The sequence below is a fragment of the Lithobates pipiens genome, unplaced genomic scaffold (genome assembly GCF_037356315.1).
Source record: "Lithobates pipiens isolate NorthernLeopardFrog02 unplaced genomic scaffold, aLitPip1_a1.2 Scaffold_18, whole genome shotgun sequence".
Lineage (NCBI taxonomy): Eukaryota > Metazoa > Chordata > Amphibia > Anura > Ranidae > Lithobates > Lithobates pipiens.
The window spans coordinates 433,094,152-433,118,349 of record NW_027507758.1 but is presented as its reverse complement, the minus strand read 5'-3'; the positions used below and the strand labels follow the sequence as shown (position 1 = coordinate 433,118,349).

The 24,198-nt window shown below is 40.3% G+C and overlaps 1 protein-coding gene across 4 annotated transcripts in view; it reads right to left on the bottom strand.

Annotated features, from left to right (window-relative positions):
* Positions 1-24,198, bottom strand: part of VEPH1 (ventricular zone expressed PH domain containing 1) — a 554,211-nt gene that overhangs the window by 57,062 nt on the left and 472,951 nt on the right. For all 4 annotated transcript variants that reach the window (XM_077488095.1, XM_077488092.1, XM_077488094.1 and 1 more), the window contains one exon: positions 5,715-5,851. In XM_077488095.1, coding sequence (XP_077344221.1) covers positions 5,715-5,851 — 137 coding nt within the window. The remainder of the gene's footprint in view (positions 1-5,714; positions 5,852-24,198) is intronic.

Sequence of the window (24,198 nt, the reverse complement as noted above, 5' to 3'; positions counted from 1 at the left end):
AAAATTGTATTTCTGAAATGGTTAAAAAAGAGTCAGGAAATACGTTCGGGAGAAGTGTGTGTGACTATGAGCATCTAAAGAAGTTCCTTTTTGCAGCATTGTAAAGAACAAGAGAATGCGCTTCATGAAAGAATTTTTAACATTGCAGCGTGACGAATGTGCTATATCGATTACGAGCAGTAGTTTTAACTGAATGAGCGCTTCAGTGTCAGAATTTGAATGTAAGCATGCGTGGCACCTTGTGCGTCGGAGTAGGCTACACATGATCGGAGTATGTCCGATCGGAGCAGTTTGTCGAAAAATATTTCCGGCAAGTTGGAAAATTTGGTCCGACGGATATTCAGACGGAAACAGTCCGATGCATACCACACACAGTCGGAATATCCGACAAAATGCTCCGATCAGACACATTCCGACGGAATCTCCGACCGTGTGTACAAGGGCTAATAGTAATGATGAATAATAGATTTGAAACATGATAACATGAAATGATAGTCACAGACAATAATTGTGACATGTATTGCTGGAATAAACAATTCACTTTATGCATTCAGTTTAATGAGATATGGAGTAGGTAGCTGGTGAGTGGCATATAGCTATTAAGGCAATGATATTAGAAAATTTTAAAATGTAAAAATTACATCAAAAATGATTTCAAGGTAAACACGTACAGTAACATTGTTAAATGCATTCTTACTAAAAATATAATTTCTAAAACATTTATTGCCTGCCTTACAATATTAGATTGTGAAGTAGATGTTAAAGCTGTATGTACACCCTAAAAATGAATTTATTTGCTCCCTTTTGGTCTGAAGATTGCACTGTCTCCACCTTTCCACCTCATCCAAACAAAGATCACATTCATTTAGAAAATGCAAAGTGATCTTTGAATGGTGTTTGTGCCTAGCGAGTGATCCCGTGTTCAATAAGCAGCAGGGAAGCCACTCGGCATGAGACCATGAAGCTAGGAGCGATTGTTGCTTGCTACAGTGATTTCCAGCTTGCAGGGGGATTTTCTATGTTTGATACATGCATACTTACATTAGTCCAAGCTGGACTAAAACAACTATTCAAAAATATACATACCTAAACTTTAGCCTTAATGATGTTTAGTATCATTTAATCCATTCTTTACATCAGGGGTAGGCAAACTTTTGAGCACAGTGTGCCAAAAAATGTTTTCACAGAAATTGAGCGTGCTGATTTTTTAACAAAAAAAATTTAACTTCACACTCTCAATCACAAAAAAGTTTTTTTTTATAAAGTAAATGCTGTAAATTACTTGAGTAATAGTGACTAATTAACATCCTGCACTCTCATGCCTTAGATCAGCCCCAATTTCTGTACCTCCAGTCCTCAGATCCGCCCCAATTCCTGCACCTTCACACCTCAGATCACTGTACCCCCTGCAAATCTGTCCCCCCACTGTACTCCACTGCTCATCTGTCCCACCACTGTAACCCCCCCTCTCATCTGCCCCACCATTGTATCTCCCTGAACATCTGCTCCATCGCTGTACCCCCATGCTCTTCTGTCTCACTGCTGAACCACCTTCTCACCTGTCCTAACACTGAATCCATCTGCTCATCTGCCCCACCACTGTAATCCCCTTTCTCATCTGCTTCACCACTGTTCTCCCTGCTCTTTTATCCCACCACTGTAACCCCCTGTTCATCTGTCTCACCAATGTACCTTCTTTCTCCTCTTGCCTACCACTGTATCCCCCTGCATATCTTCCCCACCTCTGTACCCCCCTCTTTTCTGCCCCACCGCTGTTCTCCCTGCTATTCTGCCCCACTTCTGTACTCCCTGCTCTTCTGTCCCACCTCTGTACCCCCTGCTCTTCTGCCCCTCCACTGTAACTCCCTGCTCATCTGTCCCACTAATACACCTCCCTTTCACATCTGCCCCAACACTGAACCTCCTGCTTTTCTTTTCCACCACTGCAACCCCCTTCTTATCTGGCACAACACTAAACCCACCCTGCTCATCTGTCCCATCACTGTAACCCCGCTGCTCATCTGCCCTATCACTTTACTGTACTCTTCTGTCTCACTGCTGAACACCTTTCTCATCTCTCCCACCACTGTACATATATATAATCTCCCAACACCATTAAACCTATGCAAAAAAGACTGTACAGAAACTCAATTTTAATTTCAAAAAATGATTTATAATATAGTAGATTAGTATTGCACAACTGGACATATAAAAACAGTTTTTTTCTCATTTATTCCTGATCTGACTTTGAATCACCACGTTTTAACAAAAGAGATAAATATCATTACATTGCTATCAAAAAACAAGAGTTATACTTTGATTCCAGCAATGTCTGTTGCAGCACTTGAAATCCAAATCTGAAACATCTGATGTTATAAAGATGTTTCAGTAAAATTGACTGGTATAATTTAACACAGTTAAGCAAGCTGAAAAGACATATGCCATTTAATGTAGCAATCCACAATAGAATGATATAAGCAACAGTTTAAATCCCACTTGAAAAAATACATATGGTTTTGATTTCTCAAGATTCAATTTTTGCTTTTTTAGTGAAATTACAGTTTTGGTTATTTAATGTATTTCATTTACTTTCTCAATTTGGGGTAACTTGTCATAAACCTAGACCAGAAATTAACTTTAGCTTTAAATCAAATCATATTTAATATATGCAGCAATGCACAGAATACAGGGCCAAGTTGGCATAGTTGGTAGGTATCTTTTAAAAGACAACATCACTTTTAGGACCATAAGAGATTGCAGTCTGACTGATACAAAGCAGCTGCACACATATAATTTGCTTAAAGCAGAACTTCACCCAAAAAGGGAAAGTTCCACTTGTTCGCCTCCTTCCCTCCCTCCTCTTTAACATTTGGCACCTATTCTTTTTGGGGAGGAGCGGGTTACCTGTTTATGATAGGTACCCACTCCCAGTTCTGCCCATATCACCTAAATGATTTGAGCAGATTCCCCCCCCCCCCCTCTTTGCCTACAGCCTTCTGGAACACATGACAGGTCCCAGAAGACTGCAGGATCATTTACAAAACACAGCAAGGCTTGAGCATGTGCAGTGGGAAGCTGGGTGTGAAGCCACAGACAGTTTTCTTTAGTTAAGATATCAGCGCTAGGGACCCGAAGTCCATTGAAAAATCAGCTTAAGTGAGGACAGCACTGGATCCCTGGACAGGTAAGTTTCCTTTTATTAAAAGTCAGCAGCTACAATATTTGTAGCTTGCTGACTTTTACTTTTTTTGGGGTGGAGGGGGGGAGACTGAAACTCATGTAAGCTTGTCTAACTTACTTCCTCTATCACTACAAAACTGCCTTGGCCACTAGAAGCGTACCTTCCCTTTATTTGTGTATGTATTCCTAAAGCAAAGCCTAGCTTTAAAACTAGAAAACATTACAAAGCTATCCCAATTCCCAATTCTTAAAGCCAAACTCCAGCTGAAATCTTTGTTTGGGAATGATTAGTTTAGTGTGAAAATGTTTAGAAGCGGTCAGGTAATTTATTGCTGTTTATGTCCAATTCTGTTGAGGTAATGGAGTGTCAGAACAGGAAGTGAGGGAAAATCTCCACAATGCAAGGACAGACAGTAATAACATGCTTGAGAAAGGTTGAATCAGAAATTTTAAAAAATGTCTTCTTTCAAACAGTATATCTAAAAACCTTAAGCAAACAGGTATTTATTGTATATTTATAACTGAATTCTAGCATTTACGGTAGTTCTTATTTAACAAATTGGGATATCCTGTATTTTTAGTTGTTTGTTTTGCTTTTATTACAGTTAAATTAATTAAAGAAAAAAATTTTTTAATTTTTTAATTTTGCATAGAGTGGTGAGGGGTTTTAACCTATTTTTTTTTTGCTGTTTGTGGCCCCATTTGCACCATTGTGTTGGTGCAACGCAAACTCTGGATGGCACCTCAACTCACCTTAGTGATGGACATGCATTGCAGGGCACCACAGTGCACAGTATCACACTACCGTGCACTGTAGTGTGTTGCATTAAAAATGTTGTCCTTGCAGATTTTTGATGCATTTTCGCTGAATGCATGAATGAAATGGCATCCTTAAAAAAAATGAAAACTAGCCACCCAGTGCAGCTGGGGAGATCCATTGGTCACCAGGACAAAAAAACAATGGGAATTCCAAAATAAAATATTGGGGCTGTTACTGGAACAGAAATAGTGGTTAACTCTTCCAAAAAGGAACATACAGTAGGTTGTGGTGCATACTAAAAGGAGATTTCCTCTGATGCCGCGTACACACGACCGGACTTTCCAGCAGACTTGGTCCGGCGGACTGGAATCCGTCGGACAATTGGATCGTGTGTGGGCTCCAGTGGACTTTTTTCCCCAAAAGTCCAACGGACCTAGAAATAAAACATGTTTCAAATCGTCGTATTTGGTCAGTCGGACCAGCATACAGACAAACAATTTTCCCGATTTTTAGTCCGTCGGACTTGAGTCCGTCGGACTAAAAATCGGGAAAATTGTTTGTCTGTATGCTGGTCCGACTGACCAAATACGACGCAAGGGCAGCTATTGGCTACTGGCTATTGAACTTCCTTGTTTAGTCCCGTTTTCATCATCACGTTCAAAATGAACAGACTTTCGAACGGACTTAGTCTGGTCGTGTATGGCCAAGTCCGTTCGTTCGGAAAGTCTGTCGGACCTCCGCCGAAAGTCCGTCGGAAAGACCATCGGGAAGACCTAGTCTGTCGAAAAGACCGGTCATGTGTACGCGGCATGACTCTTGGAGAGATTTCTAGTCACTTCATTGTGTGTGTTCTGGTCCAGGATGGTATGTGAAAATGGTATGTGAAAATCCCCTCAACAGGACATAGATGGCTAAAAAGAAAATTGCACTATATTTACGTTAAAGCTCTAGTTTGTCCCTAGCTAGTGGTAAAGGACATATGTTTTGTTAAGCTGGGTACACACTGAGTTTTTTTTAATTATGCAACCAGTGGGCTAAACGAATTTTTTTTTAGTTTCCTGCGTCCACACAAGGAATGTGGATGCAGGTATCTCCCCTGATGTGCTATTGTGGGTACTTCCCTCCCTATCAGAATATACTAATCAGCGCTTCTGCCATTAGCTGTAGTGGCTGAATAAATTCTGGTTTTCCAGCAGGACTGTCTGACATCTAACAATTGGCTTCTGTTGAACAGAGAGGGCTACATACAGATTGAAATTTGTCAGGTTCCTATTGAACCGGCCATATTTTGATCCGTTTGTACCCAGCTTAACACATATGCAGTGTTCTGTTAAGCAACATTTTACTAAAATCATAGACTGCTAACAAAGTATGTCAGATGAAAAAAAAACTTTTAAAAAGTTTCATACAAACAACAGTCTTGGTAACAGACCAGCTTTGTGTCAGTTTCTTGCTCTAGACTTGCTGCCTTGAGTTTATTTTTTTTTACAGCCAACATTTGGTCAGATTTAATCTTAGAGTCATCACACATGAACAGCATGTACAGAACTGTTCAGGGTAACTCAGCACCCTAAAGACCCATTTACAAGAAGGGCCATGTGCGCAGTTTCTCCACAGAGAAGATACAGACTCCACTGATCAAAAAACAAACATGACAAGAAACTTTGGCTGGGAGCTACAAATTGTATTATCAAGGGCAATGAATAATTAGAACCTTGAGGGGAACATACATAAACATCAATGAAAGGCAAATGTACTGTATACGAGCACTCACGCATTTTCCTTTACGAAAGAGAAGCTGGTTTCCCGCCAAGGTGAAATAACGAGTTTTCCATCTTTTGATAAACTTCCACCGGACCTGCTTCTCTTTAAGTTTACCTTCAATGAGGGGCTGACCTTCTTGATTTACAACTGCAGCAAAAGAAAAAAAAAACAGTTGTTAAGGTAATACGATTAAAATCCTGGAAATAGCCCCGGGCCTAGGATTGATGTAAGTCAGCACATGCCCCTGGACAAGCCACCATTCAGGGACACCCCCACCATAAATTATTGTGAAAATTGGTTTCACACTCTATGGGATATGGTACTGAAATAAGGAAATGATTCAAACATTTGATACACTATATTGTCAAAAGTATTGGGATGCCTGCCTTTACATGCATATGAACTTTAACCACTACAATACAGGGCAGTTTCCCCCCTTCCTTCCCAGACCAATTTGCAGCTTTCATCGCTCTCGCACTTTCAGTGACAATTGCACGGTCATGCTACGCTGTACCCAAATTAAATTTTTATAATTTTGTTTGCACAAATAGAGATTTATTTTGGTGGTATTTATTCACAACTCCGTTTTTTATTTTTTGCAACATAAGCGAAAAAATAGCGGAAATTTGGAAAATAAAACAATATTTTCTTCTTTTTATTTTAAAAGAAATCCAATAAAATCAAATTTTGTCATAATTTTAAGCCACATGTTTTTAATAAAAAAATTCCCATTAAGTGTATAATAATTGGTTTGTGTGATCGCAGACATATGTATGCAAATGATCATGTACAGATGTGTGCAGGTGATCATGGACATATATGTGCAGATAATCATTGGGACATGTGAATTTAGTGGGACATATGTGGGGGACATGTGTTTTTATTATTTGAGGATATGTGTTTTTATTATTTGGGGACATGTGTGTTTTGGGGACATGTATGTTTACACGAGGTTGGTGATCAGTGAGTAAAAAGCTGTAAAAAACAGCTCATACTCACTGATCACCAGCCGGCTGCAGTGATCCTCTCTCCTCTCCTTAGCATCGACTTCCGTGTGAGGAGAGGAGAGCCGAATGCCTAGCAACTGGCTGTTTGCTTACATCACATGATGGCTGTGATTGGACATGGCCGTCATGTGTTCTGGAGACCCTAGTTATTACCTAATTGTGACACCTTGTTCCCTGCTATCTATCAGATTCTACAAAAACGTTGTATTTATACCCCTGAAGAAGGACATGCTTTGTCAAGCTCTGAAACGCGTAGGGTGATTCTTTCCAAATGAATGATACGACGTAACCGAATGTAGTATTAATACTGGTTGTATATATACCCGTTGGTGTACTTTTTAGATGTATACTGTATACTAAATAGCTTTTTGTCTGTTTTATGTAATACAATAATTTGTATATTATTTTAGTTTGTACGTGCCTTAAAAATCCACCCCCAGGGGACTCCTTTTTTGTCATGTGATCAGGAGGGCCAATCACAGAGCCCCCGTGCCGATCTGAGATGCACCGTGTCCAGGTGACACAAGCGCATCGGGATCACACCGCTGCATGGGAACGCACGCGCACGATCCCCCTCCTTCTGAAGGACGTTCAGGAACGTCCAGTCAGAAGGAGAGATCTCCCACCCGGCCGTATATATACATTGACTGGGTGGGAAGTAGTTAATGGCATCCCAGTTCTAGTCCATAGGGTTTAATAATTCTTTGGCCCACCCTTTGTAGCTTTAACAGCTTCACCTCTTCTGGGAAAAGTATTGGGATGCCTGCCCTTACATGGACATGAACTTCTTAGTCTGTAGGGTTCAATACTGAGTTGGCCTACCCTTTGCAGCTATAACTTGACATGACTGACCTCAACCCGATAGAACACCTTTGGAATAAATTGGAGTGGAGATTGTGAGCCAGGTCTTCTCACCCAACATCAGTGCCTTCAAATGCGCTTCTGGAAGAATGGTCAAACATCCCAATAGACACACTCCTAAACCATGTGGACAGCCTTCCCAAAAGAGTTGAAGCAGTTATAGCTGCAAAGGGTAGGCAAACTCAGTATTGAACCCTGGAGACTAAGACTGGAACTGTAGGTCTTAGCTCTTGTACACACGGTCGCAATGTCCGACCGTGTGTACAAGGGCTAAGACATTTTGGACAATTTTATGCTCACAACTTTGTGAGTGAAGGAACTTGACAAGCCTGCACAGAGTTCTGAACTCAACCCAATAGAACACTTTCGGGATGAATTCAAGTGGACACTGCGAGCCAGGCCTTCTCATTCAACATTAGTGCCTGACCTCACTCACATATGCGCTTCTTGAAGAATGGATGAGCATGTTTGGGGTGGAAGAACATGACTGACCTCAACCCGATAGAACACCTTTGGGATGAATTGGAGTGGGGACAGCGAGTCAGGTGTTCTCATACAACATCAGTGCCTTCAAATGCGCTTCTGGAAGAATACTCAAGCCTTCAGATATACACACTCCTAAACCTTGTGGACAGCCTTCCCAGAAGTGTTGAAGCTGTTATAGCTGCAAAGAGTGGGCCAATTCAATATTGAACCCAATGGACCAAGACTGGGATGCCATTAAAGTTCATGTTCGTGTAAAGGCAAGCGTCCCAATACCTTATATATATATATATATATATATATATATATATATAATTTTGTGAAGTCCTACATCCTGGATGATTGGGCACAGTATACTACACAGTGAAGGCCAACCCTTTAGGGCTTGAGAGGCTGAATGCTTTTTAGGCATGTCATGCGAATGTGGGGGCATGTCAATAGCTTTGTGTAAACTCTGACACAGGGAAGTTGATAGGAAGTAAACAGTAGACATGTGCATTCGTTTTCGTCCGAATGCATTTTCGTCCGAATTTCAGCTATTTTCGTTTTGACAAACGATAACGAAAGCACAGAATCCGAAAAACGAAAGATCCAACATAAATAAATGCTTTATTTTCGTTTTCATTGTTACAACAGTTCGATATAGAATAGGAGATTCGGCGTGACTGACAATAACAATCTGTGTCTATAGAACCTGTGGTCGAATGTGCCTAACCTTACCTCTATTAGTCCAAGATTATATAGAGAAAATATTCGACAGAGAAAAAAGATTTGACAGAGAGAAAAGATTCTGCAAGTTACTGTCCTAAAAAGTGTTTGGGGACCCGGGTCCTGCCCCAGGGGACATGTATCAATGCAAAAAAAAGTTTTAAAAACTGACGTTTTTTCGGGAGCAGAGATTTTAATAATGATTAAAGTGAAACAATAAAAGTGTAATATTCCTTTAAATTTCGTAGGGGGGGGGGGGGGGGTGTCTATAGTATGCCTGTGAAGGGGCGCATGTTTCTGGTGCTTAGAACTGTCCCTGCACAAAGTGTCATTTATGCAGGAAAAAAAGTCCTTTAAAATCACTTGCAGCTATTATGAATTGTCGGCTCTGTAATACAGAGAACACTCATTGAAAGTCATTGATAAAATAAATAAATAAATAAATAAATAAAAAAAGCGTGGGGGTCCCCCAAATTCAATTACTAGGCCCTTCAGGTCTGGTATGGATATTAAGGGGAACCCTGCGTCAAAAAAAAAATATATTTGACCTGGGGTTCCCCCTAAATATCCATACCAGACCCTTTATCTGAGCACGCAACCTGGCAGGCTGCAGAAAAAGAGGGGGGGACGAGAGAGCGCCCCCCTCCCTCCTGAACTGTACCAGGCCACATGCCCTCAACATTGGGAGGATGCTTTGGGGGTCTGTGACCCCTCAAAGCACCTTGTCCCCATGTTGATGTGGAGAAGGGCCGCATCCCCACAACAGTGGCCAGTGGTTGTGGGGGTCTGCGGGCGGGGTGCTTATCAGAATCTGGAAGCCCCCTTTAACAAGGGGACCCCCAGATCCTGCCCCCCCTGTTTGAAATGGTAAGGGGGTACAAAAGTACCCCTACCATTTCACAAAGAAAGTGTAAAAAATAGTTAAATAAGACAAACACACCTTTGAAAAAATTCCTTTATCAAAAATAAAAAAAAATAAAAAAAAGATTCCAGCGGTGGTAATCCACTCTTGCTATCCAGCGACGGACGATCATCTCTCTGGGTCCAGCGATGGCTCATTTGAATCAGTGCAGCAAATCCATCCGTGTTCTGTCTTCACTGAGGAGACACTGCGGGGATTCCGGCGGCCTGACGTTTGTTATATGCGGAGGGCGGAGACACCCGTCACCTGACCCCGCCCCCCTGTCATCAGTGCCACGTATTAGTGCCATCTGTCATCAGTGCCACGTATTAGTGCCATCTGTCATCAGTGCCACATCAGTGTCATGTGCCATCAGTGCCACATATCAGTGCCACCTGTCATTAGTGCCACATCAGTGTCATATGCCATCAGTGCCACGTATCAGTGCCATCTGTCATCAGTGCCACATCAGTGTCATTGTCCTGGTGCTCCAGGGCCTTCAAAAGTGTAATAGGTAGTCAAGAAGTTAAATGTGTAATTTATGCACCTAGAACATGTGATGCGCTCCCTGCATGTTGGGCCTCTCTATGTGGCCAGGCTGTGAAAAAGTCCCACACATGTGGTATCGTAATACTTAAGAGGAGTAGCAGAATGTATTTTGGAGCATCATTTGTTGTATACACGTGCCATGTGAGAGAAATAATAATATTAATATTATTATAATAATAAGAAAAAAATGACAATTTTATGGGAAAAAAATCTTAATTTTGCTAAGAAAAATGTAAAAAATGACTTTAAAAACCTCACCATGCATCCTACTAAATACCTTGGACTCTCTACTTTCAAAAAAGGGGTCATTTGGGGGGTATTTGTACTTTCCTGGCTTGTTCGGGTCACAAGAAATGAGATAGGCCACCAGTACATCAGGTGTGATCATTTTTTTTGTGATTTGCAGCACAGCTTGTAGACTCTCTAACTTTCACAAAGATCAAATAATATCCACTAATTTGGGTTATTTTTTTACCAAAGATATGTAGCAGTATAAATTGTGGGCAAACTGTATGAAGAAAAATTAAGAATTTGCAAAATGTTATCACAGACACAAAGAAAAATATGCTTTTTTTTCTAAATTATCCGTCTTTTTTCATTTATAGCGCAAAAAATAAAAAACTCAGAGGTGATCAAATACCACCAAAAGAAAGCTCTATTTGTATGAAAAAAAGGACAAAAAATTCATTTGGGTACAGTATTACTTGACCGAGTAATTGTCATTCAAAGTGTGAGAGCACTGAAAGCTGAAAATTGGTCTGGGCAGGAGTGGGGTTTTAGTGCCCAGTAGGTTAAGTGGTTAAAAGAAGAAGGGCTGCTGCGGTAAACATGGACCTGTCCTAACTTTTTTGAGATGTGGTGCTGCCATCACTTTCAAAATTACCTTCATTAAACTTATAAAATGGTTTATTTTATTAGTTTAAACATTTGACATGTTTTCTCTTTTCTATTGTGATTAAAATATTGTATTCTGTGTTTATGTAGATTTTACACAGCATCCTAACTTTTTTTGGAATTGGAGTTGTATTATGAATGATGTAAACAACAATTTTTGTGAACCATGTTTACAAAATGTGCTTTTGCAGGCATTTTGGGCTTTGGTGTTTGTCATGGTTCTAAAACTTTGTTTATATAAAGCTTGGCCTTGGAAATATAATGTAAAAAATCTACTAAATTGTATGAATTGCATTTAAGGGATCTCTTTTGGTCACAAACAAGCTTTTCTCTTCATTTAGTAAAACAATTTCTCTTCCAGCAGTTCTTTGGGTTTCTTGAACAAACATATCAGTTATGGCCAGACCAGAGAAAATGTCACCATCCTGTTATGTTTGGAAGTGTTTTTGAATCAGTTTTCCGAAAATATCTCAAGAAGAATGAGCCAATGTGCTTTGTGCAGGTTTATGTTATAAGGAGGTGTATTGTTATTTCCTTAGACATCTGTACTAGTTTACTGGTACCTTCACATAGCAGATTATCCACTGAATTACTGGAATGATTGCTATTGCTCTGAGTTGTTGTCAGGATAAGAAACAAAGCATGGTCCATAAAGACATAGATCAGCGAGTTTGGGGTGGAGGAACTTGACTGGCCTGCACAGGATCCTGACCTCAATCTGATAGAACACCTTTGGGATGAATTAGAGCGGAGACTTTGAGCCAGGCCTTCTTGTCCAACATCAGTGCCTGACCTCACAAATGTGGTTCTGGAAGAATAGTTAAACATACCCATAGACACACTCCTAAACTTTGTGCACAGCCTTCCCAGAAGAGTTGAAGCTGTTATAGCTGCAAAGGGTGGGCCAACAATATATTGAAAGGTCCAAAATGTGCTTTTCAGTTTCATGCACACATCTGGAAATAGCCGCAATCTGAATCTGAGCAGTCATATGCATACATGGCTGTATGTGCTTCCCTGAATGGAGACTGTTGATGGTCTGGTTCATCAACTCAAAGTATTCTAATAATATGTAATAGCAGCCTTTATAGGGTTATCACTACAATAATGTCAAGAAATTCTTTATATTATTGTAGTCAGGGCAGGACCATTACCATTGGGCTTGACTGGGCTCAAGCCCATGGGCCCCACCCAATAGGGGGCCCCGCCAAGATACATAGCCGAATCTACCCAGCTCGGCTCTGCTCACAGTTACTGGGCATGACTGTGAGCCGAGCCGAGTACACTCGACTACTCTCAGCTCCATTCGGGGCTGCGAGAGGACCCGAGAGCCGCCGAGATACACAGGACTCGGGTATCTCGGCAGCACCATTTTTAAACTTTAAAACTGCAATGACAAGCCTGCAAATGACAAGGCTGCAATGACACTGGACAAGGCTGCAGATGGATGGGCAAGGCTGCAGATGGACACTGATAAGGCTGCATTGATGGGCATTTAAATGTAAGTTTTTTCCTTAAACTTCCTTCCTAAAAGTTTTTTCCTTAAAATTCCCTCCTAAACTTGGGGTGCGTGTTATACGCCGATAAATATGGTAATGTATAGAAGGTACTGCCCGAAAGTGACTCAAGCCCAGGGGCCCCCACCACCCTAAGTCCTGCCCTGATTGTAGTGATAACACTACCGGTGGAGATGAGAGATCCTGAGGAAGCGAATGAACCTGCAAAACGCGTTGACCCATATTTAATGGTCTCCAAGGACTCTACTATATAAGTTACTAAACTATCTAGAACAATATTGGAGTTAAATGCACGTTCAATTAATGATTTTGGAGGCATTATACATATGTTCTTAACTTGTATTAATAAAATGTAATAACAATTTTAAGTCATTACCACTGGAGGTATACTTAAAGTCCAAAAGCCTAATATAACAGTCAAAAGAAAAAATGTATACATATATATGTGCATGTCTAAAACTGAAAGAAATACATTCTTAAACTGGTACACAAATGCTGCATATGTAAACTCTACCAAAAAAATGCATATAAAGGCTGTGTCAAAGAAATGCCAATAAATACTATATGTGGACAAGATCATGCAAAAAGCTCAGGGAGAAAGAAGTTGCTACCAGTTCGAAGAGAATTTTGACACCTAAAACAAGAAGTGATTGACCAAGGATCTTCATAGCAGGGTTACTGGGTATTATTTTAATGAAACCCGCAGATTTATTAAGATTGAAAATAACTTTTGAAAGAACATTAACATGTTTAAATTTATGAGATTTCCGTGATTGGGTGTTTGTATACTGTATAGCAGGGGGTTGGCAAGCCTGTCGGCCGCGAACAGGTCTACACGGCCGACCCCGCCTTCTACTTTAGGTACTGGACTGGTTCTCTCTCTGCCACCAGCCACGTTATGCTGTTATGTCAGTAGTCTACTACCCAACCTGTTTCTACATTTGCCAAATCCTAATTCTTGTATTGTAGTTGCTTCCTTTTCCTTCCCCTGTGTAATAAATCTAAATATTGGACTTGTGTAATTGGGCTTGTGTATCTGAAAATATATTTTCAGGCATAAGTATTCTGTAATTTCAATCTCAAGTTGTTATATATCGGACAGAAGTATATCCTGCCGGTTACTTAGTTAGTAGCCTTAGCCTGATATATTCTGTGTTTTAGGAATGAGCTGCTTATTTAGTTTGAACCTAGGCTCAGACCATATTTTTCTTGTTGAGAGTAAGGATGAGCTCAGGTGTGTTCGCAACTGTGCGTGCCCATGCCCGCCAGGAAGTTGACACTCCACAGTGCTAAGCACAGGCAGTGAGACATTTCCTGATCCGCAGCTGCACAGATTGGAAATGTCTCACTACCTGTGTTTAGAGCTGCGGGGTGTCATCTTCCTGGCAGGCATGGGCACGTGGAGTTGAACACGCCTGAGCTCATCCTTAGTTTGGAGGTTCAACAAACAAGTGAAATTATATTGGCGGCAGAGGGAATAGCAGCGATATTATTACTGCTGCTAAATGTAACAGATTCCCCTCATTATGAAAATTTCTGTTCCCCACACCAAACTCTGATCTGCACAGTCAGGAAAAGGGGGGATAAGCCTGCTCCTCTCAACTTCTGAACTATACCAGGTCACATGCCCTCAATATGGCAATACCAATCCGGGGGAGAACCCCCTGGCAAAGAACCTTGTCCCCATGTTGATGAGCATAAGAACCTCTTCCCGACAACCCTGGCTTGGTGGTTGCTAAGGTCTGCTAGGGGGGGCTTATTGGAATTTGGAAGCCCCTTTAACAATAAGAAGGTTCCCAGATACTGTTTCCCCATGTGAATGTGTAAGAGGGAAATATAGTGCTGCTACTCATTCACAAATTTTTTTTTAAACTAAATAATTTTTTATGCAAAGCCCCCAAAAATTTCTGAATATGTAAATCTATTGTCAACTATCCATAAATGCAGATCAGTGTCAGTCATGATGAATGTCACCCACAGATGGAGAAAAACACTGCCAGCTGCCAACACTTTGGTTTCTTTAGAAGATGTCAAACAGCACAAGGGTTGGGTGATATAATTGACCACTTGGGAGACTCCGATTATTGTTAGAGGGCACTTACAGATTCCAATAAGCCCTTCTTTCGCAGACTGTGAGGTTGTGAGGAAGAGGCCCTTGGACTAAAACTTGAAGAAAAGAGTTCCCCTTGACAAGGTACCCCCCCCCCCCATTATGTTGAGGGCATGTGGTCTGGTATGGTTCAGGAGGAGGAGGAGGAGCTACATGCTCTGATTAGGATCTGGTATGGATTTTTGGTGGGGACGCCCTGCTTTTTTTGTTTTTGCATGTAGTTCCTCTTGACAGCCATACCAGACCCTTGTCAAGGACAAGGGTCTGTTATGTATTTTAAGGGTGGACCCTGCACTTTGTGTGTGTAGATTCCCCATTAACATCTATATCAGGCCCTCATCTATAATAAGAATCTGTTATATGTGAAGGTAATCCCCAGCCATTTGTTCACAAGTAAAGTGGCTATACCTGCCCTTTGCTGGCTGCAGTACCTAGTATATATCATACAAATACGCCACCTCACAGGCAGACTAAGGGCACCACCTTTCCTCCAGAATGTTATATAAACAAATTTTACATGTTTAATGTTGCCATTAAAGCATTATTAAAATTGCTGCTCCCCATCAAATGGAATTTAAAAAATACATGTTCCCTAGGGCAGTGCCCCAAAATGTCCATTACTGTTTTTTACATTCAATTCCCTTGACTTCAAGGGTCAGATTCTGCATCCCAAAATCAGTCATGTTCTGCAAACTTGCTTTAAACCAAACCCAGGTACGTTCAGCTCAACCATAGTGCTGTGTCCATCTGCCTGCCGCCTGTCTTTATCAGGTTGTCTATTAATGCTGTTTCCTGACTATTCTGTTTAATTTTGGTGTCTGCCTATTGTCATTGAGGGTCATTTTATATAAAACAGAACTATATACATATATCCAACATTACAGAAGCATAGATGCAAATCCCTTTGATTATAGAAAAAGAATGCAAAGAAGTCAATATGTACTGAAGCAAATCTGTTAAACTGTATAAAATACACAAAGTATAATATAGTAACAAACATAAATGGTAGAAAAAGTAAACTATTGTACTCACATAAAAGAAAGACAAGAACATAAAGGGAAAAATATGTGAACTATTGCCCTCATGGAAGGGTATACACACAACTGAACCAGAAACAGCTCACAGAGGGACTGGGAAAAGGTTCCCCTCTCCATTTCTCCATGTTAATTTTCCATTTCTTTTTCCGCCATGCTTTTTACTCCTTGGAGAAACACAAAACTGCTACAAATGTGTTATTTGACACGGTTTTAAACTGGGAAACACTAGTCTCTTTCCTGTGTGCTGGTGGATAAAGTACAATGACTAGGGGGTAAGTTACTCTGATTTAGTGCAAGAAGAGCATCCCTAGTCATTTTAGCTTAGATATCCATATTCATTATGCTCATTTAAGATAAATGATTCATTTAAACATCTGAGAAACCCAAATGTATTCCTACTCACAAATATTTCAGCACATCCTGATACCTGGAACCACTGCTAATTCTCCATGCTCGTCACAATTTATACTATTTAAACAGGTTCTTATTAAATTGACAAAATGTACAGAGCCTTTAGTTTATAGCAGTGTTAAAAGTTCTCCCTTGCAGTGCGCATCTACATACTGCAGCCACAAATGTCAGCCCATCATTACAAGGTGAGGCAAATAAACAACACAAGGAGTATAATTACACTAAAATTTAGTTAAAACATTTGAAAGTGTGCAATGCCTTTAAAGAGACACTGTCACCTTGCAGATGAAGAGCAAAGTGACACTGTTTTTGTAAAGGCCCCCATCCCAGTTATACGTGTTTTACGAGAGCTCCCTTGTAGCTCCTTACTTTACTGCAGCCAACACTAAAATCCAAGGAGCCATTGGCTAGGGGTAGTGGTGGCAGCACCCCCTCCATCTTGTAACAGTAAATTAATACAAAAACAGCAATGGCCAAGGGACTTTCCGAGAAGCATTGAAAGTGATAAAAAAATGTACATTTTATTAAAGAAAAACATCTTATAAAAAGGATCACATCAAATATAAAAACTTGATAAACACACACTGAGCAATAATGTTCATAGAAAAGAAGTGGTTACATAAATTTTTTAGCATCCCACATAATTTATGGCAAATAAGCTCTTGCACAAATCTCTAGACATGTTTCGCTCACTTCCTCAGGATATGTTAGGATAGATGGTTGTCTATTGGGAAAAAACAGGTTGTTAGAGGAAAAAAAAAACACTTACAAATCCACTAGCATATCAAAAGAAAACCGTAAACTGGATATTGATCCAAGCAAATGAAATGAGTGTGGCAAAAATATGCCAGCTAGATCAGTGTCCAGTTTACACTTTTCTTTTCTTTCTATATCCTGCCCTTACATGGGATGCCTGCCCATGTAAGGGCAGGCAAAGTACATGGACATGAACTTTAATGGCATCCCAGTCTTAGTCTGTAGGGTTCAATATTGAATTGTCCTACCCTTTGCAGCTATAACAGCTTCAACTCTTTTGGGAAGGCTGTCCCCAAGGTTTAGGAGTGTGTCTATGGGAATGTTTAACCATTCTTCCAGAAGCCGAGAGATCAGGCACTGATGTTGAACAAGTAGACCTGGCTCACAGTTTCTGCTCTAATTCAACCCAAATGTGTTCTATCAGGTCTACTGGGTTAAGGTCAGGGCTCTGTGCAGGCCAGTCAAGTTTCTCCACCCCAAACTTGCTCATCCATGTCTTTATTGACCTTGCTTTGTGCACTGGTCCAAATCATTTGGTGGAGGGGGGATTATGGTGTGGGGTTGTTTTTCAGGGTTTGGGCTTAGCCCCTTAGCTCCACTGAAGGGAACTCTTAAGACATCAGCATACTAAGCCATTTTGGACAATTTTATGCTTCTAACTTTGTGGAAACGGTTTGGAGATGGCCCCTTCCTGTTCCAACATGACTACGCACCAGTAGACAAACAGGGGTCCATAAAGACAAGGATAAGTGAGTTAGGCATGGAGGAACTTGACAGGCCTGCACAGAGTCCTGATCTCAACCCAATAGAACACCTTTGGGGTGAATTTGAGCGGAGACTGTGAGCCAGGCCTTCTCTTCCAACATCAGTGTCTGACTTCACCAATGCACTTCTGGAAGAATGGTCAAACATTCCCATGGACACACTCCTAAATCTTGTGGACAGCCTTCTGAGAATAGTTGAAGCTGTTATAGCTGTAAAGGGTGGGCCAACGCACTATTGAACCCTACAGACTAAGACTGGGATGCCATTAAATTTCATGTGTGTGTAAAGGCAGGTGTCCCAATACTTTTGACAATATATTGTATCATGTGTGTATGTTTTTCCTCTAACAACCTCTGTTTTCTCCAAAGATATCTATACATTCTCACATATCCTGAGGAAGCGAGCACTGTCTCGCTCAACGCGTCGAGAGATTTGGGCAAGAGCTTATTTACCATGAATCATGTGGGCTGCTGAAAAATTCATGTAACCACTTCAATTCTATGTACATTATTGCACAGTGCACATTTATCAAGTTTTATATCCGACGTGAGCCTTTTAAAGATTTTTATCCTAAATAAAATGTAAATTTTTTTTATCACTTTCAATGTGTCTCATAAAGTCCCTTGGGCATTGCTGTTTTTTGTAATAATGTATTGTATATTGGGCTGAGACACATTATGTCCATGCACACCAGCCATTTATTGTGCATCATACGTAACAGTATTTAGGCTCAGCGATTGGCTGCTAGACACAAGCACTGTCACATGGGAAGAAGCCACATGCTTCCCCATACCCAAAAGAACCGGGTATTAACCCCAGCTGCAGCAGGGGTAGGGACAGCAAGGCTCAGTATAGCTTGAGAGTTCGCCCTTTGCAAACACAGTGTCACTTGCCTTGAATGGCCACTGGCCTTCAATGGGCATGGTAGCAGTGCCCCTTTAATTTGATAACCTTGCCAACATTTTTCCTTTTGTATATAACAAAGTGAGAAAAAGTTTTTTTAAATGATTGCCCCTGTTGGAAAGATCTCCTCTGACTTTCTGTCCCACATAACAATAGGAAGTGAGGGGAATACTCCTTGTTGGGGACACAAACAATAAAAGCCTGACAAATGTTCTAACCCTTCCCACTTTTTTCTAATTTATAAAAAAATAAAAAATAAACATTTTGGCTGGATTGGTGTTTTAAGAAAATATTTTTGCATGTATATCAAAGTAAGATAATAAATTGTATTGGCTATTAGCTATAATGGCTATTGTTTCCTTTCTAACGGCGGTGAATATGCCTCTTGTTTTGTTATACCTGCAAAGTCTGGGCAAGCATCCACTGTGCCCAATGGAAAACATAATATTTTTACTAATAGCTATGTTATCTGGATATGGCAGTCTACATTTGTCTGCAACAATGACAAGCAATCGTAAATTAATTCATCGCCAATTTTATATCTACAAAAAAAAATGTTTTGCCATTTAGCGCCTAGAGGCGATTCAGTTCGCATTGTGCGCTATACAAGTATTTCATTCATTCATTCATTCATTTAATTTCCAGTTGAAATGATTAGTGATTTCACCTAAACAATTTGCAAGAAGCAAAAAACATAATTATTATTGTTTTGTCATCATTTGAAACTTTTCTTTTTAAATGCTTGAAAAACACTAGAAATCTTTACGTAAGCCCTTGCCAACTGCATTTAATTTCAAGCTTTGAAAGCTTACTGAAGGGAATCTGGTTAATGTCATTTTCAAGTATAAAACATTCTTAAAAACAATGGCTTTATTGAGCAAGGTTGTCTGTGAAATTTATATTTATTACTCTCTGGAAGTCTGGAAGTGAATAGTTATCATCCCTGTAGTTTTGTGTAATTGTTTACTCTGTATTTCCTATTAATGTGTGGTCAGTGCTGAAGGAGATGTGATGTGGACGTCTTTTGTTTTTGTAGGATGTTCAAATCCAATAATGAAATTATATATAAATAGGGTTGGAAAATTCTTGTTCAGTTCTAACAATTCTTGTTACATGGATTCTTCTCAGTAACACGCAGAATGTTTGTTATATTTGATAATTAGTAATGCGCCAGAGTTTACAACTACTATATTATTTATAATTAGTGTGTGCATTGGCTAGGTAGATGTGGATCCTTACTAGTATGTGGGGTATATACTGTATATACAAACATAACTAGTGTAGTACACACGGTTGGACATTCTGACTGAAAATGTCTGATCGGACCGTGTTGTCGGATAAACCGACTGTGTGTGGGCTCCATCGGACTGTTTCCATCGGAATATCTGACGGACAAAGTTTTAGAGCTGGGCTATAAAACTTTCCGACAACATGATCTGATCGGACTTTGTCCAATTGCGTGTAGAGAATTCCGATCGGACAAAGTGCCACGCATGCTCAGATCAAATTCCTAGACCAAAGCTATTGGCTACTAGCCTGAACGTAGTCCCGTCGTAACGAAATAACGTCATCACGTTACGTACGATCGGATTTTCCGACAACTTAGTCCGACCTTGTGTATGCAACACAAGTTTCGGACAAAATCCGACGGATTTTGTTGTCGGAATGTCCGACCGTGTGTACAAGGGCTTAGTACCAATAAACTTTTCATGAAATGGCACTGCTTTTTTAGGTCTAAAATTAAAATGTATTTTTGGTTTGTTTTCTAGTTATTTTTTTCTTGCAGGTATTTTTCATAATGAAATGCATACAAGACTGAGTTATCATAATTTATTTTCTACTATAGAGGGGCTATTGCTAACAATTTACAAACAAAAACACACACCAATAAACAGTTTCTATCAGCGCAAATAAACTTAAACTTGGTGACATTAAATATTAAAAAACCTGTGCAAAATGACAACGCGTCCACTTTACATTAGTTGATTATATACCAAAACACTGCTGCGCTGCCAATCATATAAATGTGCAGTAATAAGATTAATACTAACCACTTAACGACCAGTGCACGCCGATGTACCTCCTATTTCTGAAGAGGGGTATCTCGGTAACAGCAGCAACTGCTGCCACAACCGAGATATCCATCTCTTCAGGCGTCGGTCGTCTGTACGATAACGGTGGTCTCCGCAGCTGGTCTGCCGCGAGATCACTGCTATTGGCGGCGGGAGAGGTGCCACCCCCCCTCCTCCCGCCGCCCTCCCACGCTCTCCGCCACTTACCGGAGCCGTCAGTAGAGGCGGAGGCGATCGGGTCCTTTTCCTAGCTGGGTATGGAGACGAGTGAGGCTAAGATGGCCCCCACTCGTCTCTATACCATAGGAGGGCGTAAGCGATGTCAAAACGTCCCTTCTGCCCATACCTCTTAAAGGTATATTTTTTTAATGTCATTTTTCAAATGACTTTTTTTTTATTTTTTTTATTGCATTTAAGTCCAAATATGAGATCTGAGGACTTTTTGACCCCAGACCTCATATTTAAGAGGACCTGTCATGCTTTTTTCTATTACAAGGGATGTTTACATTCCTTGTAATACCAATAAAAGTGATCCATTTTTTTTTAAACAGTGTAAAAATAAATAAAATAAATTAAAATAAATAAGAAAAAAAAAGGTTTTTAAAAACACCCCGTCACGACGAGCTCACGCGCAGAAGCGAACGCATACGTGAGTAGCGCCCGCATATGAAAACGGCGGTCAAACCACACATGTGAGGTATCACCGCGATCGGTAGAGCAAGAGCAATAATTCTAGCCCTCTTCTGTAATGCAAAAAATGCAACCTGTAGAATTTTTTAAATGTCGCTTATGGAGATTTTTGAGGCTAAAAGTTTCACGCCATTCCACGAGCGGGCGCAATTTTGAAGCGTGACATGTTGGGTAACAATTTACTCGGCGTAACATTATCTTTCACAATATTAAAAAAATTGGGCTAATTTTACTGTTGTCTTATTTTTTTATTCAAAAAAGGGATTTTTTTTCCAAAGAAAGTGCACTTGTAAGACCGCTGAGCAAATACGGTGTGAAAGTATTGCAATGACCGCTATTTTATTCTCTAGGGTGTGAGAAAAAAAACAATATACAATGTTTGGGGGTAAGTCATTTTCTAGCAAAAAAAACTGTTTTAAACATGTAAACACCGAGTCTGAAAAAGAGGCCTGGTCCTTAAGTGGCTAGATCAATTTTACCTGCAAAAAATTTGCAAAATGTACAGTTTCCGTGCAAAATAGGGTGTAAAACTACACCTCCACCCAATTTCTGCTAGTGCCTGATCAAATGAATAGAACGGCGCCTGATCAAATAAATAACAGTGAAAGTCCAAAGTGACAAAAGTCTACAGTTCCTGCCAAATCGAAGACTTCACCAAATAGCGCACAACAAATAAAAAGTGCTGGTGCTCTCCTTGCTCTCGATATCCTAGCCACTCACCTTAAAATCTAACCCCTGTTTTACCAGCAGGTCAGATAAAGCAGATTCCCTCTGGGGGTAATCAATGAATCAGCCTGGCGTGAGGCTCCTTATTAATCCGTTTCAACCTCTCTCTCTTTACTGGCTTGACCAGTCTTAGACCTCCCTCAAGTGACTCCGGCACAACATAGGATAAAAAAAACACCAGATCTAGTGCTCTCTCTATGCCAAAGGTTTATTTGTCCAGATAGGAACAACAACAAAAAATACTCACAAACGAAGCACATAGGCAGTGCGGGCTAAGGATTGCTATGAACAGCATGATACTAGCAGGATGACGTCACCTCTGCGACTCTGCGAATGCATTACATCAAATGGGCGTGACTTTTTCAGTAAGAGAAGTAGACAGGATGTCTCACCGCTGTTTAAATACACTGCTGTACCCTCGTAATGTGCAACGGCTCCTCCCTTTCTATCCAGATTAAATTAACAGAACCAGCTGCATGAGACACAACCTTGTGTCTCACAGAGGAAACAGGAAGTAGCCAAATAGCACTATACTAACGGGGACAATCAGTTAGAACACCTAATCATCCCAAATCTGGCTAAATAAAAATAGGTTGGTGACTCCATCATGCAAGTACCCTCTGCATATATATATCAAACAGCAAATATGGTTAAAGCATTGCTCAAATACATATATTTACACAAAATGAAAAAAATATATAAAAAACTATTTTCATATCAAATCATTTTAAAATAAAACAATAATTAAAAAAGAACTTTAAAATTACATATTACAAGTTACTAATAAAGCAGTTCAGGTCAATGTCAGTATTCAAACCCCTCGGCCACATTGTATTTTGCACATTTTTTTGCAGGTAAAATTGATCTAGTATTAATCTTATTATCCACACATTTATATAATTGGCAGCACAGCACTGTTTTGGTATAAAAACACACACCAACCCAGATAGCAAGCAATTGTGCTGCAAGTTTGAAAATGACTTGCTAAGCTATTGCTAGACTTGCCAGACTTCACAAGTTTGTTACACATTTGCAGCAAGTCCGTTTTACATGACTCCAGATCAACTTTGTTTGCAAACGTTCAGCAAGTCTGCTGCAAGTTCTGGTTCAGTTATGTTGTGCAATAGTTATCCCACCACAGGGGTCATTGTGGCTGAATTTTCATGATGTAGACTTGCAGAACTATTGCTGTAGACTCACCACTGTGACTTTGCTCTTGCTAGAGACTTGCCACGCAAATTTGCTACAAATTGAAAAAGTGTCAACTAGAACTTGTGCTTCAAGTGATCTGCAAGTGTACAACTTGACTGTGAAATGTACAGCAAGTTAACAGACCTACAATTCAACACTGCCACAAATTTGTGGCACGTTATCCTTGCTATCTGGGAATGGACACTCTCATTGAAAGAGCCTCTTACCCACTTTGTACATTTCCAATAAATACGTCAAAGTGTTGGGACATGGGAAAAGTGGCAGCAGAATGCAGTAGTGTAGATGCAGGAGCTCACAATGTGTGCTGGCTGTACCCCTAGTACTGTAGATACCAGTGTAAATGTTCTATTATTGTTTAAGCCCTGCTTCTTATTGTTCCCTGTAGTGTGTATCTGATTAGCCTAATGTGTCTAGAACCCAGTTATATTAGTGTGCATCAGTGGAGACAAGAGGCAGAAGATGAGGCATATCTCCTGTTGCTGTGTGGAATATAAATGTTATTTGTGGTACCAATAGATACTAGTTTGCAGACACCACTTACTGTGGCTTTTTGGGAAAAACAAAAAACAAATAATTGACAGGTTAGAAATGCAGATGTCTGCAGTGTTTGGGAGGCATTGTATATGGACAGGTTAGAAATATTTTCTTTTAGATGAGCAGTACTAGAGGTGTCTGCAGCATGACCCCCCCCCCCCCCCATCTCTGTCTAGGCTAAAAATTAAAATGTAAGATTACTGTTTATCAACTGGCCCTTACTGTCCACAGCCCAGGTTAAGGCAAAGTTTTGAGACCAGGGGACTATAATAGATATCTGTTTGAAGTTGTCCAATCATCCTCTACTATTTATGGCAAAAAATGCAGTCAACCCAAAACCAATGGGTAATAGGGGTAC